The sequence below is a fragment of the Acomys minous genome (assembly GCF_964271855.1).
Source record: "Acomys minous genome assembly, chromosome: 9".
In the NCBI taxonomy this organism is placed as follows: domain Eukaryota; kingdom Metazoa; phylum Chordata; class Mammalia; order Rodentia; family Muridae; genus Acomys; species Acomys minous.
In genome coordinates, this window is record NC_140490.1 from 67,606,086 (window position 1) to 67,624,430 (window position 18,345).

The 18,345-nt window shown below is 48.3% G+C and overlaps 1 protein-coding gene across 5 annotated transcripts in view; it reads right to left on the reverse strand.

The window, feature by feature from the left end:
- Positions 1-760: 760 nt before the first annotated feature.
- The window catches only part of GPLD1 (glycosylphosphatidylinositol specific phospholipase D1), a 49,182-nt gene continuing 31,597 nt past the window's right edge, over positions 761-18,345 (reverse strand). For all 5 annotated transcript variants that reach the window (XM_084794046.1, XM_084794048.1, XM_084794049.1 and 2 more), the window contains 12 exons: positions 16,319-16,505; positions 12,399-12,509; positions 11,863-11,937; positions 11,562-11,718; positions 10,484-10,625; positions 8,966-9,071; positions 8,794-8,887; positions 7,403-7,582; positions 6,772-6,932; positions 4,535-4,561; positions 4,395-4,445; positions 761-1,427 (listed from right to left, as the gene is read on the reverse strand). In XM_084794046.1, coding sequence (XP_084650172.1) covers positions 1,341-1,427; positions 4,395-4,445; positions 4,535-4,561; positions 6,772-6,932; positions 7,403-7,582; positions 8,794-8,887; positions 8,966-9,071; positions 10,484-10,625; positions 11,562-11,718; positions 11,863-11,937; positions 12,399-12,509; positions 16,319-16,505 — 1,378 coding nt within the window. In that variant the 3' untranslated portion in view covers positions 761-1,340. The remainder of the gene's footprint in view (positions 1,428-4,394; positions 4,446-4,534; positions 4,562-6,771; positions 6,933-7,402; positions 7,583-8,793; positions 8,888-8,965; positions 9,072-10,483; positions 10,626-11,561; positions 11,719-11,862; positions 11,938-12,398; positions 12,510-16,318; positions 16,506-18,345) is intronic.

Genomic DNA, 18,345 nt, shown 5'->3' on the forward strand with positions numbered 1-18,345 from the left:
GGGGCTTGTCACCCATTTCCTTCTAATTTTGGTATCATTTCCCAGGGTCAGAAAGAACAGCCTCTCCCTTGACTGACACAGAAGCAGCCAGTCACTGTTTGCAGGTCTAAGTCCTGGTGAATTTCTCCTGCAGCCACACTGTGGGGCTGGCACACAGAAGCCACCTAAAGAACAGCCCAAGAACAGTAAAGCCATAGCCCACTTCCCCCTGGGTCTACTGCTGGTCCCATGCAGTCACCCTGGGCTCAGACCACACCACTCCTTTCTGCTCTGTTGATGGAGCTGGCAGCTTAGCACAGCAAAGCCCTACCATCCTGTGAGGCTTAAAAACACAGGGGTGAGGTTCATCTCCTGCCTGCTCCACAGACTCCTGTGAGACATGAGACAGCTCAGCAGACTTTAGTTTTCCCAACTGTCCTTCACCACATACAATGTAAGAACAGACACCCTCACCGGGGAGGACCAGTGTGCGGCCCTTTTCTCCACGCCTTCCCACAGTGCTTTCACTGTACACACTGCCCATCGCTTTGACAAAATACCTAAGGTAAGCAGCTTAAAAAGAGGAAATGTTTATTGTGGCTCACAGTGTCAGCCTTGTCTGCTCCAGGGTGCTCGGGGCCTGTTGCTCTGCAGCTGGAGAGGGAGCAGTGTGTCATGGTAGCGGTGTGTCATGGTAGCGGTGTGTCATGGTAGCGGTGTGTCATGGTAGCGGTGTGTCATGGTAGCGGTGTGTCATGGTAGCGGTGTGTCATGGTAACGGTGTGTCATGGTAACGGTGTGTCATGGTAACGGTGTGTCATGGTAGCGGTGTGTCATGGGAGCGGTGAGCTGCTCGTTTCGTGGCAGCTGAGAAACAGGCAAGGAAAGACCTGGGGTCCTGGCACACCCCAGTGGCATAACTTCCTCTAACAAGGTCCCACTCCAGAGTTTCCACTCTCTTCGAGCTGGAGACGAAGCCTTCAACATGGGACTTTGGGGGCACATTTAAGGTCCAAATAGGAGCAGCTACCACTAAGAAGGATCTTTAAAGGAGCAATTATCTGGAGAGTGTTAAAGTTAACCACAGCCTTTCTAGGCAGGAGAGAAGTAGGTTCCAGTAGAAGAAGAGAGTTGTTACAGGGCAGAGGATGCAAAAGCGCTTTAGAGGGGACATGACCTCCAAGTGCCTGCTCCTCCCCATCATCCGGTGGCCACACATAGCTGGCCACATTTCCAGGTAGCCTGGCTGTCAGTGTGTCTGTCCCAGGAGGCCCTCCTCTGTCAGGCTTCACCATAGCTCCTCTGAAGGACTACTTTGTCCACTCTGGAGAGGGTCTCCATAGAAGAGTAGGGTAGCATCTTCAATCTGAGTTGAGGGTGTAGACATGCAGCGCCCCAGAGAGCCGGGCTCCCCAAGAACTCCTTCCAGCAGCGACAACCACTTGGTTCTGTGGAGGACACAATAGAGACAGCGCTCGTGACATCCCCACCATAAAGCGGACATCACGCTGTGCTCAGGCCGCATAGGAGAGCAGTGCTGGCCAGACCCCACAGCCCCAACTTGCGTGTCTTTCCCTTTGTCCGGATCTGCTACTTTCTCAGATCTGTTAAGTTCCAAACACTACTGTTGTGGAAGTTGTCCCCAGCCCCGCCATCTCACACACACAAAGGGGAAATCTCTAAGTGCGTGCTTATTTCAGAACCTCGCTGTGGCCATGTGGACCATGCATCCGGAATGACGAGAATTGCATAGGGCTGCCTTCACACAGTATTCCCGCTGCGTCAGACAGGCTCAGGCCTACCTTCGAATTATCTTTAAAATCTGTCACAGGTTCTGAAACAGTTTAGTGATGGCAAAATCTTCACAGCAGTTAAATCTGTTTTTTGGTAATTGCCAAAAGTTGTTCTAGATCCTTGCTGGTGAGTGAAGTGTGGCTGATCGTGCTGGCTGCCAGCATTTTAGACAGCAGGTTATGGCATTTGTCTTGGTGGTTTAATTTTAAAACTACTAACAACTTCAAAATGATAATGGCAGCGCTGTTTTTGGACCCTTAGCACGTGTCAAGTCCCAGGTGGAACCCTTGCTGGTACCTAATAGCCCAGAGAAAATTAATCTTTGCAGTAAACAAAATGAGAGTTGTTTTTTCTCTTCCCTTATTTATGAAACTGACTTACTAAATGTGCTTTTTTCCTTTTCCTGGTTAAACCGTACTCCTCCCTAAAGTTAACCCTTCCTGTCTGCTTGCCATCTTAGGGGCCCATAGGTTCTGCAAGGCCTCCTGGCCCTGGCCCGCATAGACAGCCACTGTTGTTAGCCCTGCATCATTGTACATTGATGTCCAATGCCTTCCCTACATTTTATCCTTCCGCCTAAGCTGCAGGCGGGAGATCAGGCCGTCTCACTGTCCATCTACCTCACAGCTGCCCAATGAAGCAGGTCAGCTAACCCCGCCGAGGCTCACCAGCTGACATGGGCAGTTCCTCCATGGTCCACGAGGTGCGAGTCCCAGGAAGGAAGCCTGCCTTAGGAGCCCTGACTCAGGTCGCAGGAAAAGTCTGCTCTGATGGTTTATAGGTGCTGAGCCTTAACACCCCAGTCTCTGATGTGAGCTGGGACAGTGAGGGGTTAATAGTGACACAGTGAACTGCACTTAGGAAAGTTAACCTGGAATTAACTGTTTAGTACTTTCAGCTGACCTTTGTTACCGCTGCCCTTGGTCCATGCTCTTGATAATGTCTAATTTTTTGAAAATGCATAAAACAGTAAGTAGAAGTCAAATGTATCCTTTGGAGAATCCTTCCATAAGCTTAATAACTGCTATTTCTAGTAGCTTAACCCTAAAGTTGCATCAGGCATGTCTGTGTCAGTGAGAACTGGTGGCCACCAGAGGGCAGTTTCACTCTGAGTCTTCCAAGCAGGACCTGTGTCCTCAGCACCTCCCTAGCCTTGCCAGACTGCCATCTTCACGTACGTACGTACGGAAACCTCTGTGATCACTCCTCCTAACCTTTAGTCCTGTGCTACTGTCACAGTCCTACCTTCCCTGTGTGTCTTCAAGAGCAGTGACATCCTGTGTTTATGTTCATAGCCTAGTACAGTCTACAGTGCCACATCCTAAGTGAGGGCTGTAGTGGTTTGTTTTGAGGCAGGCTCTCACTCCAGCCCTGGCTAACTTGGAACTCTTGAGTCCCAGGCTGGCTTCAGACTCCTACCTCAGCTTTCCAAGTGCTGGATTTACAGGCATCAGCTTCCACACCTGGCTCTTTAGTAGTATATATTAATATATTTAAATATATTAAATCTATATTTATTAAAGTGTAATATTAAATGGTGTCTCCTTTAACAGTCCCATTGCTGTGCTTCTCGCCTATAAGGATATTTGCAGAATTTTGTAAAAATACAGATGCAAGAATGCTCACTACAGCACTCTCTGTAATAGGTTTAAAAAAAAAGGAAATAACAAATATAATTGAACTGAATTATGGAGTATCCAGATAATAAAGTATTGTGTAGCTATTGAGAAGTATTAAGTGGTTCTGTGTACTTATTTGAGAGGAAGTAAAAGTGCATAAAAATACAGCAATGGTGTGTAGGTCTGCCGAGACCACCAGTTCTCAACCTGTGGGTTGTGACCTCTTTGGGGATTGAATGACCCTTTCACCAGGGTTGCCTAAGACCATCAGAAAACATAGATATTTACATTGCAGTTCATAACAGTACCAAAATTACAGTTTTGAAGTAGCAATAAAATAATTTTATGGTTGAGGGTCACCACAGCATGAGGAACCTCTAGTCTGGACTCATTTAAAGATTGACAGGGCAGCCAGGATTCACTCATCAGGTTGTGCCCTGCCTGACAGCCTGAATTTGGTCTCTGGGACCCAAATGGTGGAGGAAGGAACTAATGTTCTCATGTGGTCCTCTGATCACCCCAAGAGTACTGTGGCACCTGAACATATATGTAGCACACACAAAACAAGCATTTAAAAACTGGCAGTTTTGACAGTGCCATAGCAAATGATCAGCTCACATGTCCTAAAAGGCCGGATGGTATCTTAGGCTACGTGAGACATGAGTCTCAGAACCTCAGACAATGTGTCAGCAGCTGTAGACAGATCAAGAATGAGTGAGCGTGTGGAAGGTGTCAAGCTGAGCCCTTCAGCACCATATAACAAACACCTTTGAGGCATGGACCTGGAAATTCGAAATTCTTTAAAATTTCATGTCAGGAAATGTTCTTTGTTTTCTTGTCTTATTTCAACTATTTAAAAAGTCAAATATAGTTGGCCCACCAGCTGTCTTCTTCTAAGCCCTGCTGCAGAGTTGGGGACATGAACTTATTGGTGGTGAGTTCATGCGTTCCTTTAAGAAGAGATTATCAGATCTGTTGTCAAAGTGCAGGTCCTGTACTCACCCTTTCCTTAGACCGCACAGAGGCCAGCGAGCTCCCGAACCTTGAACTTGCCTGTAAAACACACACACATCATGGTTGTTCAGCAGTTAAAGTAAGTACTAGGGGCCAGGGGCCAGGGTGTCAGACCTCAGGGTACTTACCTCAGGAGAAATGAGTACGTGCTGTGCCTGGAGAAAAAGAACAGAACAGGGGGCGACTATTAGCATGGTTACATAATTACTAATCGTCTGAGGCTTTGAGCCAGTCTGACCACTTCATGCTCACATTTCTTTTTTTTTTTTTTTTTTTTTTTTTTTTTTTTTTTGGTTTTTTGAGACAGGATCTCTCTGTGTAGCCTTGGCTGTCCTGGACTCACTTTGTAGACCAGGCTGGGCTCGAACTCACAGCGATCCGCCTGCCTCTGCCTCCCGAGTGCTCACATTTCAATGTTTCCAGATCCATACAAGTATGTCCTTCAACTCTAAAAATCCTATTTAGAGGCACTTAGGTCCTAAGACATAGTCCACTGTATGAAGTCGTGTACATGGAAGTGTTTGCCCTACTGTTTATAATAGAATCGGCCAAAGCGACTAAGGATCGCCACTTCAGGATGGTCAGTTCACTGGATTTACTCAAAGATGAAAATGTTGGCAGGTAATAGAACCTCACCCCCACTCCATCTCAGCAAGATCTCATGTAATCCAGGATGGTCACACACTCACTGCATAGCCAAGGCTGTTCGAACTTACTGATCCCCCTGCCTCTACGCCTGGGGTGCTAAGATGACCGCCATTACCACATATTCAGATTCCTCTGGAACGGTGTGTACAATTTTTCCATAAAGTGCTATCTGGGTTTTGTTTTTGGTTTTTTAAGTCATTTATTTTATTTGCATTGTGTGTGCACACACTTGTGCCAAAGCATGCATTTGGAAATCGGAGGGCAACTTTTGGGAGTAGGTTCCCTCCTACCATGTGGGTCCTAGGCCCTCAGGTTTGGCAGGCAGCAGGTATATTTTCACCCTAGCCCCCTCGCTGGCCCAACAGCATTCCCGTAATGCTCTCCTGTGTCTGGAAGTTTGGATTTGGGATCCTTCTGATTGCGGAGTGTTTATAGATACATAGTGAGATCTCCAGGGGATGGGTCTGAGACTAAACAGGAGATGACATTATCAGGCCCCCAGCCTCATAGGTCTATACATGAGACCAGTCTCCCACTGTAGAGTCTCCATTTGCAACATCAGGTCAAATCTCAGGAAGCCTTTGCTTCTGCAGCATCTCAGATTGCAGACTGAGGATGCTCAACTTGCCTCCCATTGATTAAAACCCAGCACTTGGGAGGTAGAAGTGGGAAGATCAGGAGTTCGAGGCCAGCCTGGACTCTACCTTAAAAAAAAAGTTAAAAATTGTGAACAAAATCAGGCATGATATGATCACGTTGTTTAACAAGTTTTAGAAACAGGTCTTAGCTCAGGTCTCTGGCTGCCATTTGCAATGTGACTTGGACAGAAGCCTTCTGTCCTGCGGGTCTTTTGTCTGTCATTGCCATCAAAGTGGCTTCATAGTTTTGATGTGGGTCCTGCTACACACACAGCACTTACTGTGTGCACACCAAATAGGACATGGTACTGCTGGCCCGTAATCCCTGCACTAGTGAAACAGAGGCAAGGGGACTATTACAAGTTCTAGGCCAGACTGGACTACATAGCAAGACCCTGCCCTCCCCAGTCCCCACAAGACTAACATTTCAAATTGTAGAAAATACTAGATGAATGTACACTCTGACTAACAGGGGAAGCTATGTAGAGTAGAATTCTAAGTGGGTTAGTTTTAATGTTCTTTGTGTTTCTGCATTGTGTACATCTTTCACACCAAACTGTCATTCATTTTGCAATTTAAAAAATAAATTTGTTTGTTTTTGAGACAGAGTCTACCTTTGTAGCCCTGACAGAGAACTCACTATGTAGACCAGGCTGGCCTCAAACTCACAGAGACCCAAATGCCTCTGCATCCTGGGTGCTGGGATCAAAGGCATGTGGCACTACACCTTAATTTTTAAATTTAAGAAAGATAATAATAATAATAATAACAACAACAACCAAGTTAAATGTTTGGGAACATATGGAAACCCATCAGAGAAAGGACTAACACAAAGCAATAAATGAAAAAAAAGGCTGTAGGTTTTAGTGAAACTCTAGTGTGGCCAGAACTGCTGTTAGCCTCTGCCCCAGAAATCTAGTAAGGCCCTGGCCAGCTGTGAACAAGAACCAAGTCCAACTGGGCTTCCAGCTCCAGAGGCACCAGCACAGCTGTAAGCACACGGTGGCTGGGCAGCTCACTCCCAGCAGGTGACTAAGCACAGGACCAACCCTGTCGTGGGATCCGTAGCCCACCTTTACCTTCTCTTCTGGACATGGAGTCATCCAGGACTTGCATTTGCCTGTCATGTCACCTAGGGAAGTATGCTTGCCGTTATAAATGTACACTCGCCCATCTTCTCCCCCAAGCAGTCCAGAAGTGATGTCAGTTATCCTCAGTGGGGCAGCCATGATGATTTCATCTGTTAACAAAAAGTGGAAGGAGGCATTAGACTCCCATCAGCCTGCCTCCTGCACCACTGGATCCTGAGCCTACCCCCACACACACAAGTAATCAGCACGGCCTACAGTCGGCCATAGCTGCCTCCAAAGCCAGCTAAAGGCCTTTGTTTCCCCCCTTGTCACCCATCAATAATGGCCGGGTGACTCTCCCACTTAGGAAGTGCAGCTTGTTGCTGTGTGTCTAAGTTCGGGTCTGTCAGAAGCCTTTGCAGCCAGGCGTGGCACATGCATGTAGTGCCGGCACTCGGGAAAGAGAAAGGCAGGAGGATCTGTAGTGGAAAGCCTTGGCTGCCTGAGGAGTTGGAAGCAAACCTAGACTGTGAGAGGCTTTGTCCCTGGGCCACTGGACTGTCAGCCAGAGGGCAGAGCCTTGCCCATCTAACTGGGACACGGGTCCATTGAGTAGCTGAAGTCACAGTCCTGACCTTACCTAAGCCATCATCGTCCAGGTCGGTCAGGTGTAGCACGCTACCAAATCGAGAAAAGCGCCGATCTCCGCTGAAGGTGCTGAGCAGGGGAGGCTGTGTCTTCTTGGGGCCTAGCTCGTACATCCGACTGGCTCCTCCCTGGTGCAGGGTCATGGTTAGGAATGCCATTTTAGACACGTCATCTGAAACAAGCCACAAGGCCCTCCTAGCATCATAAGAGTGAGGACAGGATCCCAGCAGTGCCCATCCGTGCCTCAGGCATGTGTACGTCAACTGTGACGTGTTCTCACACTGTCCTGTCCCTAATCGCGCAGTGACCGCAGCCAGGCCTTTGCTCGAAACACGCTTCCCAGTCAAGTCTCTCCCCCTCTTACAGGAAGCAGTCGTTCTGAAGAATAGTCTGGGGCACTATGCAGGGAGGGTCTCAGGGACACTGGCTCTGCCTTCTGTGCCTAAGAAGGCTCAGCCCTTCCTCTAGAACAATGTCAAAGTGGTACCCGCCAGCTTCCCTCAAAGGACTGTGGCAGGTGCAGTACATGTAAGAAGTATCATATTTTTTATATTTGGCATAGAACATGCTTACAATAAGATAGAAATACACATTTTTAGTTAATGAAAAATACACAAAGAAATTGCTGGTAGATCACCCATCCCACCCTCCACATCCCTTAAGTGGCCAGCATTATTAAAGGACTTGACTACCCCAAAACTAACATTTAAAAAATAATAAAAATAATTTTTAAATATGAGTAAAGCTTTTAAAATATTTATTCTGTGTATGTGTGTCTCGTGTGCATGAGTGAATACCCACAGGAGCCAGAAGGACCATTAGATCCCCTGTAGCTGGAGTTACAGGCAATTGGGGGCCACGTGGCACGGGTGCTTAGAGAGCAGCCAGTGTTCTAACCACCGAGTCATCTGACTGCCCTGTAACTTTTGGCATTTGTTTGTTGAGGAAGTCTCATGTAGCCCAGGCTACGTTCAGACTCACTGTGTGGCAGAGGCTGCCCTTGAATTCCTGATCCTCCTGCCTCTGCCTGGCCTGCAGGAGTGGGGACCAGCAGAGTCAATCCCAAGCTTCTGGTGAGCCTGGGCTAAACAGTGTCTCAGTAACAAACAGAAACAGAACTAAACATCTCTAGCTCTGGGGGCAGTGGTGTGGGGGCTTCAGACTCACGTTCATGCCATAACTTTAGAAATAAATACTATAGATATTTTGTAGACGATGGTAGAGAAGTTCGGAGAGGGTGAGTGGCTACTCCAAAGGGGCACAGCTTGCTATTCATGAATTTTTAAACAGGAAATATGTAAGTCCACTTGTTCCTGGCACGTTCACATGACTTTCTGTCAAGACAATATGGCCAAAGAGCCTCATGGAATGTGGGTGACCTACCATGAGTAGGGGCACCAACCAGCAGCACTTGTGTTAGGGTCCCGTTCACCCTCACGTTGCCACTTGACAGGGAGGTGCCCAGCTTTCCCATCGCCTGCAAAGAACAATTGATCATTACCAATCAACCGAGTTCACCCCAGCGGGTCTTGGAGAGGGAGGCTGCGGTTGGTACCTTATCTCCTGAGATAGTGAACGCAGTCTGGTAGTTTGGGGGATGATAGCCATACACCCTTCCCAGACTGCTTTTCTCGTGATTCTTGTGGCTTGAGCGTGCCATCCTGGGGAGAACACAATGGCAACCAATGGCCAGGAGAAGAGCTGAGCCTCACACCGCCATGCAGACCCTTGGGCTCTCTCCTGCGCTCCTGAACTGCAGGCATTGGCTCCTATGAAGTTAATCTCCCTGACATGGAGGCTCCCATTCTTCACATCATCCCTTCTGCATCCCCACCACAGCAAGAGGAGGGATGCCTACGACCAGTGGTTGAATTGCACCCAGTGCTGGTGTCCCTAGGAGGAAGTCCTGCCTGCCAGACTTGAGAATCAGACTGTATGACAGACAGTGCCTTTTTAAAGGGGTCACCAAGCAAGAAGGGGAACACTGGAGAAAGCCACAATCAAATGACTTAGTCCTTATAAAGAACAGATCCGTACACAGACCGGGGTGTATGACGTTCCCAGGGCAGACGTCAGGGAATCCACCCCATTTGGTATCTCCATGGCCAAATGATTGCCTTGCCTCCTGACTGTTGTAGTATTGCAGACCGAGTCAAGTGGCCTTGGGCTTTCTTTGGTTCCCTTAATATCTTCCACTCCCTGGCCGTCTCTGTGTCTGACCTGGCATCTCAGTAACTCAGTCAAAACCCTTTGGAAGCCATAGACAGCTGTGCCCCACTGACCCTGTGGCTAAGGGTGTCGTCAGAGAGCCTCTGAAGCAGGTGGAGATATCTGAAGTTCCTGTAACCCACCTAACTGTTGTTTCCACCAATGCATCTTGGGGGAAAGTGCTTTGGCTTCTTACATTCTTTTGTTGTGTAACTAAAATAATTTCATGAAACCATTTCTGCATTAAAACATGTTATTTGCACAACCCGAATCTCTGTTCCCACGTCCCAGTCACTCATTTTTGGCTCAAGAATAAACTATTTCTGGTGCCGGTGATAGCTGAGCTGTTAAGAGCACTGATGGTTCCTCCAGAGGACTGGGGTTTGATTCCCAGCACCCACATGGTGGCTCACAACTGGCTGTAACTCCAGTTCCAGGGGATCCCTTTTCTGGCCTCTGAGGGCCCTTGTGTGCAAAGACTTTTCAAAAGAAGAAGCTGTTTCTTATTTCCTCAGAAGAGAGCTGTCTTGCAGCGATGACTGTCTATAAGCCGAACAGGCGGAACCCTGGCTACACTTTGATCTGGGACCTCTAGCTTCCAGAACAGGAAGATGAAATAAGTCTGTGTTTAATCACCTCAGGTGAGGCATTTGGTGTGCTGATTCTCACAAGCCAGTGCACTGACCACCTGTAGCTTCTAAGATGAAAAGTCCGTGACTTCCCTCCAGGGCTGAAGATGCTCCTTCTGAGGCCAACAGCTGTTCGCCCCTTCCTTTGCATCCCTCACTTACTGAGACCCCACACAGCTGGCACTGCACCTATGTGGGTTGTCTCCCCCACCCCCCATCCCACTGTCCACACTGACCTGCTGGCATTCTGCCAGGTTGGGCCCCCGACCAGCAACAGGGTTCGGTTTGTCACTGTGACCCCATGAAGGGAGTATCCAAACCAAGAGAAGTCCTCCTCACCGCTCACCTTCCAATCAGCTTCCTCCACAGTGAGTGTTTCTGAAGAAAACATTCTCCATCAACCACCCAGTCAATCATCGATCAGTGAAACCCAGTCCCAATACATGAACAGGAAAGAAACAAGCAAAGGCGTGTTACAGGCATGCTGTGCACATCTATAATCTCAGAACTTGGCATGTGGAGGCAGAAGGATCTAGTTCAAGGTCATCCTTACCTATATGTAGTTACACATATTAAACAAAAACAGACCCCTCCATGAATGAATGAGTGGTACCTATTCCCTTTATGAGGGAGGACCTGCAAGAAGAGGACTGGGTCCTGTTTATGAATGTATGAGAACCAGGTCCCTTGTGAGATTTTGCCAGAACCTTTTGCCATATATGGATCCCAGGACCCCAGCATTAGAAGTAGATGCCACACTTGAAACAAGAAGTGTGTTTCTGGAGCTTATTTCTAAAGGGGAAGGATGCTATCTGGAAAAGCCCCTCTCAGGGCACTTGGAGCAACTGGGGTGGCTTTGGTCCTCAGGGTTCACAGCGTTTCTGTTACTCTTTGAAGCTCTAAGAATAACCTCTTGTCCCCTTTTGTATCTGGATCAAGAAACTAGGTGGCCTTTTGTGTACACAGAGATTATTATTTATTAAACATTTATTTATGGAGTATGTGGGGGTGGGGTAGGGTGGGGTGTGTTCAAGAACCCACATGCCATGACATGCATGTAGAAGTCAAAGAACATTTCCTTGGGAGACTGTTCTCTCCCGCTACCTATGGATTCTGGAGATCAAAGTCAGGTTGTGAGGCCTAGCGGCAAGCCACATACCCACTGAGCCCCCTCACCTGCCCTCATTGGCATTCCTGTCCCCACCTTTTGCCAGTGGGGCATTATAGCACATTCAGGAAAAGGACACATGTAAGAGATGCCATGGCAGCCACAGTCAAGCTGTGACCCCTGCCCCTTCCCACACCAGCTTCTACCTTTGTCACTCTGTCCGGGGTGTGAATAGAAGGCAGCCACGATCCCTCTCTGCTTTCCTCCACCTGGGGCGAAAGGTGAGCCGATCACCAGATCCGGGTGGCCGTCTCCATCTGCATCTGCTGCCAGGAGGGTCCAGCCCAAGTTACAGTAGGTATCCTTAGGAGGGAAATAGGAAAGCATGACCCGTCATCCCTAGAGGCAGCCACATCATCTACCATCATCCCCAGGCATCATCACCATCCATTATCCCCAGAGGCCATAGGGCAGCAGCTAAGGCCCTGACAGAAGGCTGTAGCATACCTTGCAGGAGATGGTGATGTTAGGGAAGGAAGACAGCCTCCCTTCCTGGGAACCGTAGTAGACATACACTGAGCCCTAGGTAAGCACAAACAGCAACAAACCATAATGCTTTCATGGTACTGACAACAATAAATCCTAAACGACAGCAAAGCAGAGAGGCCTCACTATTCTCAGAAGCACAGTCTAGAAACTGGAGTTTATCATTGTTTAACACAAGGTTTTGCTGTGCATTTATTCCATGCTGGCCTGGCACTGTGTAGGCCAGGCTGGCCTTGAACTCATGGCAATCCCCCTGCTTCAGCCTCCTGGCAAGGATGACTGGCATGTATCACCATGCCTAGCTATGTTTCTTTTAAACCTTCACTTCCATGAGATTTAAGAGAGCCCCCAAAACAGAAAGAAAAGGGGGAGGCCATTTTTTATCCCTGCCTCCCTATCTGTAGTCACATGCCCCCATTCAGTTCCGGTCACCTCCCTGCCAGGCACACTGCTCCCAGCCCTGGCCCCTCCCACCTCTGTCCTCCTCCCAGCCTTACATTGTAGGTGAGCTGCCCTGAGCCCACGGAGGGAGCACCCACAGCCAGGTCTGGCAGCCCATCCTTGTTGAAGTCCAGCACGGCCAAAGCTGAGCCAAAGCGACCTGAAGGCTGAGGAAACACAGGTTACTTCTCTGGCCTAAGCATAGCCTTCAGACCCCCACCACGAAGAGCCTGGGTCCCACACCTACTACTCACAGGCCAAGGCCCAGAACCTCAGTGCTCTGTAACACATCTGGGTCCCAGCAAGACTGTCTATCTTAAGAAGTACAAGAAAGCAGTCAGTTCTTAGTATCTCTAGATTCGTAGAAATGGTCATGTGTGTACTTCAATCCGCACCACAGTATCGTGTGTGTGTGTGTGTGTGTGTGTGTGTGTGTGTGTGTGTGTGTGTGTGTCGTAGTGTTTGGGGCTGAACTGAATGTCTCACACATGCTAGGCAAGTACAATACCATTAAACTATAGCCTTTTTGTTTTATTTGGTTTTGTTCATTGAGACAGGGTCTTCCTAAATCACCCAAGCTGGCCTTGAACTCACTTTGTAACTAAGGCAGGCCTTAAACTTGTGACACTCTCTTCTGTCTCAGCTTCCTGAGTAAACTAGAGCGGCAGTCCTACAACCCCAGGTCCAGCTGAAAGTAGCTAAGTCACAATCACAGAGAGTACCAGCAACAGCAGCTGACTTCTGATCAACACTGGTGACCCGGTGACACAAAGCCACACCGCCATGGCTGCCGCCAGCCCAAGATGGCTACTATATTTCAATTTAAAGAAATCAATACAAAACTAGTCTCCCAGCTGCAATGGCCCCATTTCACATATGCGAACACCCGTTTTCAATGACTCGCACCGCAGAGCACAGCAGTGGCGCCTGCCCATCGTGGCAGAAAAGTCCACCTTACATGGAGTAAGTTAGGTGCTGTTGTTATGAGCGATACATCCTATTCATAGGGGGAAATCAGTTCTATTCCGACACAATATGTTCCCAATGTAGATTTTTCTCTATGTGTATTTTTCATCCTCCTGTCCAAAACCAGCCTAAACCCAGCTCATCAGGTTCTCCATGCCTCCCACAGTGCACACCGCAGGGAACTGTCTGGTAATGGTAATTTTGCCACATCACATATGGCCCAGTGCCCTGTATATTATGCATTGGCTAATTCCTATGGTGTGTGCAATGGTATCCATGGCATCTGGCCTTTTGAAATGATCCAGAAACATGACAATGAGCAGAGGACTCCCCCAGGGTTGAATGTGTATTAGGGCAGGGTGGGGAGCAGTGAGAGCTGAGCCTTGCCCTCTGCAGATGGGACGCGTCAGCTCCAGCAGCTGTGCTGCCTGGCCCTGTTGACTCAGGCAGCTCCTTCACAGCAGAGCTCACGCAGCATTGCAACAGCGAACCTAACCCTCCTCCATGGTAGCCAAGCACACAGAGCACTCTGCTCATGATGACACGGGGGCCGGGCTCCAGCTTCCAAAGTCTGGTCCATCCGTGCCTGCTTCTGGCCATCTTCCAAACTGCCAAAGGTCACAGGGGAGGAGGGCATTGTGGAGCCCTTGCTGCCTCCCCCGTGCGGACTTTGAACGAGTTTGTTGTACAGGAAGCCGCTGCCTAGAATTTTAGGCTTTACCTACCCCTCTAGCAACAGTGACTGTGCAGTAATAAGAAGAGATGGGGACAGCTTTAGTTGTTTTGGAAATACAACAGAAGACTCCAGAACCCTGAATGTGACTTCATACACTGGGCAGGCAAAACTCACTTCCACATGGCAGAGCCAGGGCTACATAGCGAGTTCCAGGGCAGCCTGTGCTACGTTATGAGAGCCTGTCTCTTAAACTGGAAAATGAATAAAATCCCAAACGTCCCCATGAAGCCATTGTAAATAGCATGTACATGTGGGGAGGGCCAGGGCTGCTTTCCTTAGAGCCTAAGTTACATCATAACCTCTTGAGCTTCTGCCTTGTCTTTACAGACAGGTGTGGTGTCGTTTCTCTCCACAGCATTCATAAGTAAGCAACGAAGAAGTGACTTGAAGGAGAGATAAACATGTTTTTTCTTTGGATCACAAGTGGGGGATGAGAAAAAGACTTGTGAGAGAGCAGGTGATGTTTATCCCCTCAGAAGTCGAACCACCATGTGGGGGAGACTGGTTATTAATCAGCTGAAAAACATCCTTGAACAAATTCTGAGAGGACATATACATGTGAGCCAAAAACAGGAGGTGGGGCCTTTGGAGGCTTGAGATAGTTTTGGCTGTTCATTGCTTCAGTTGGAGATGCTCCTAGAGAGAACCACTCGAGGGAAGGCTTCGGGGCTCTGGGCTCCGGCTAAGGTTCCAGGTTTTGGTTGCTCCAGGTTCCAGCAGAAGAAATCCTGCTGATTATGCCAGGAGAATCGTTCCTTGGAACTGATATCCTTACAGTTTCATTATTGTATTATTTAATCTCCTTTTTCTATTGTTTGGGTTAGTCGGGTTATAAGTGAGGTACTCTCAGTTTTTAAGTTCGTAATAAAATATATTTGTTAAGAAAATTGAGCCTACAGTGGCTTGTGCAGTCAGACAGCCACTATCAGCCCCCTCCCCAAATCTGGGTTCCTAATCCCAGGGCACTTGACACTCAGCAATCCAGGGCCAGGCCAATGCCATCAAAGCCTCTCTCATGACTAGCAGTGAGGCTCTGATGTCTCTCCTTGCTACTAAAATGGCTGATGGCTTCTGTGTCTGCAAAGCCCTCCAGGGCCCTAAGTATTCCAAGAAGAATAAACAGACTGATTCAGTGATGAGCATAAATAGTGACTATGAGGTTTCCCTGGTGATAAACAACCATGCAAAGCAAAGCAATGCGATCTAATCAAAGCCTGGATGGAGCTCGGGGGTGGGCCCATGGCAGCTTTTACTTTGACAAACATCCCATAATTATAGAAGATGGTAGCACAGGGGAAGTGGTGAAGAGCATACAGACACTCTACCTTCACCACTACACCGCATCGTCAAGAAACTGCAGCTCTTCACACCGCAACCCCAGGGCTTCGAAGAACAGGCGCTAAGGAGTTCAAGGCCTGCCTGTGCTACATAGTGAATTCTAGGACAGCCTGGGCTAAAGTGTGAGACCCTGTCTCTCAAAAGAGAAAAGAAATCAAATCCCAAATGTCCACTTGAAGCCATTGTAAATAACATGCATGTTTTGCAAAGGCGCTGCATTTCATACTCACAAATAGTAACAAATTGAGATCAGTGAAACAAAGGCACCGCTAACGATGAAAGGCACTGCATGTGTGTAAGGCTGCCAACTGTTTGCTACTATAATTATTCTCACTAGTGACTCAGATGAAGAACTTGCCTCAAAATGTATCATGTAAGACTGGGGGCAGTGGCTTAGCAGTAGAGTGCTACCCTAGAAACCCTCCCATAAAGGGGCTGGGAACATGGCTCAGTGACAGAGCACCTGCCTAGAATCCCCCAGTGCAGGGCCGAGAGTGTGACTAAGGGGTAGAATGTTGGTCTAGAATCTTCCAGCAATAGGTTGAGGGGGTGCTCAGTGATATAACACCTGTTCAGACTCCATCAGTGAGAAGACTGAGTGTGGCTCAGTGGTAGAGCACTAGACTCCGCATGAGAAGGGCTGCTATCATGGCTCAGTGCCGACCCGTGACCCTCCAGGTGTGGGAGGTGCCCACTGATAGGGTGTTTGCCTAGTACCCCCATTGAAGAGCTGGGATCAGGACTCAGCAAAAGAGCATTTTTCTAGGAGCCAGAGTGAGGGTTAGGCAGGCTCAGTGGTAAAGCGCTTGCCCGACGTGCTTGAAGCCCTGGATTTAATCCCCAGGATCAGCAAAGCAAAACCAGTGAACACATTCCAGGATGTCAACAGTGGCTTACTCACCCCTGAGAGGGGAAAGATGTGGCAGGGGGTCTCACCTGGAAGCCCTCCAGGATGCCGTGGGCCTCTTTGTCTAGGTCCAGGTCGATGGGGGGCAGGCCCAGGTCGTTGCCGTAGATGATGTACACCCGCCCAATCTGGAAGCGGCCAGGGTGGCTGTAGCCCGGTGCGCCCACCACGAGGTCACCATGTCCATCCTGGTTGAGGTCAGCTGAGGCCATGACCCTGAGAGAGGAAGAGGGCTGAGGGCTTCAGTAACACTGCTTGCTCTCCTCTCTAGGACTCAGCAATTTAGCTTTCCCAGCTGACGCTACCATTCTGCACGACTTCTGGGAACATTCTCTTGGGGGGTCGGGGACTGTATCATTTGTAACAGTCACTCTACACCCAGGGGATACAAAAGAAAAATGGATACCTAGAGGCATCTGGGCCTTTCTGGAACACAGAACCACGAGAGGAAAAGAGCTGCCTCATAGAGCCGTGTGTCCTACAAGCAGCCACTGAGACCCAGGGTTGGCCTGTTTGGCTCATTGTTTCCTAATCAAATACACGGTCTGTTTCTACCCTGCTGACACAACCCAGTTCTTATGGCATTAAATTAGGTGGCTAACATGCTTAGTGTGTGAACTGATATTCCTAAGGTGGGAAAAGGCCACGCCTGTATTAAAGATTCTACAAGGTTGACCGGAAGTTCCTGACTGTGGAGAGTTGGAATGCTGCAAATCCAGGGCCAACTTATCTTGGACTGTCTTTGGCATCTCAGTGGCCGTTCACTGCCCATCTGTGTCTGACCTCAGATCCTTGAGATGATCAGAGAAATTTTGGGGGGATGCATCACCAGACCCCCAGCTATAGCCAACCCCAAAGCTAAGAAAGTTATGGATGCATCTGAGGCCTGTACTCTAACCGGGCTGCTTGGTGTTCTCACCAATATATCTCGTTTGTTTGTTTGTTTGTTTGTTTTGAGACAGGGTCTCCCTATGTACACTCAGCTAACCTGGAACTGACTATGTAGACCAGGCTGGTCCTAGACTTGGAGGGATCCTCCTGCCTCTGCCTCTGGTGTGCTGATACAGGTAGTGTGCTGCAATGCCTGGCCCCACTAACATATTTTTAAAGTGTCTTGATTTATAATTCTCTTTGTTATATCACTATAAAAACTTCATGAAATTATTAATACATTGGAACACAGTATTTGGAGTGACCTGAACCTGTGTTCTTGGATCATGGTGCTGGTTAGTTTATTGTCAACTTGACACAGCCAGGGTTCATCTGGAAAGAGGGAACTTCAGTTGAGAAGAATGCATTCATCAGATTGTCTAGGAGGCATTCTCTTTATCTTTTCCTTTTTTAAAAAGATGTATTTATTATGTATACAGTGCTCTGCCTGCATGTACGCCTGCATGCCAGAGTTTTCCCAGATGATGGACTATGTTCTGGGCATGTAATCCAGGCACACGCTTTCCTCCCCACATTGCTTTTAATCATGGTGTTTTATCACAGCAGTGGAAAACAAGCCAAGACAGACCCCATTTTTCCTAAGTCTAGACTTGGACACAAAGTCTCTAACAAAATGGAGGCAACTTGAGGCCCAGGTCCACTTTCCCAAGGAGAGGATCAGAACCATGCTTTCTAGTTCAACTGACTAATGGTCCAGCCTTGTCCCCATGCTTTATAGTTCAACTGACTAATGGTCCAGCTTTGTCCCCCATGCTTTATAGTTCAACTGACTAATGGTCCAGCCTTGTCCCCATGCTTTATAGTTCAACTGACTAATGGTCCAGCCTTGTCCCCATGCTTTATAGTTCAGCTAACTAATGGTCCAGCCTTGTCCCTCAGCCTTCTGTAACAGTAAGATAGCCAACTGCTCAGTAGGGAGGAAATTGGATTTCTTTCTATCCCCAGTTCTCCCAAACTTGGAATAAATCCATTTTTTCTGTGTCCTGATTTCTTCTAAAATACAGAGACAGTAAGGTTTACAGACCCTTGTGACTGGCTAACACAAATGGAGGCAGCCGAAAGCTGCAAAAGGTCTGCATGGGATACAGCATTCCCAGTCTAATGA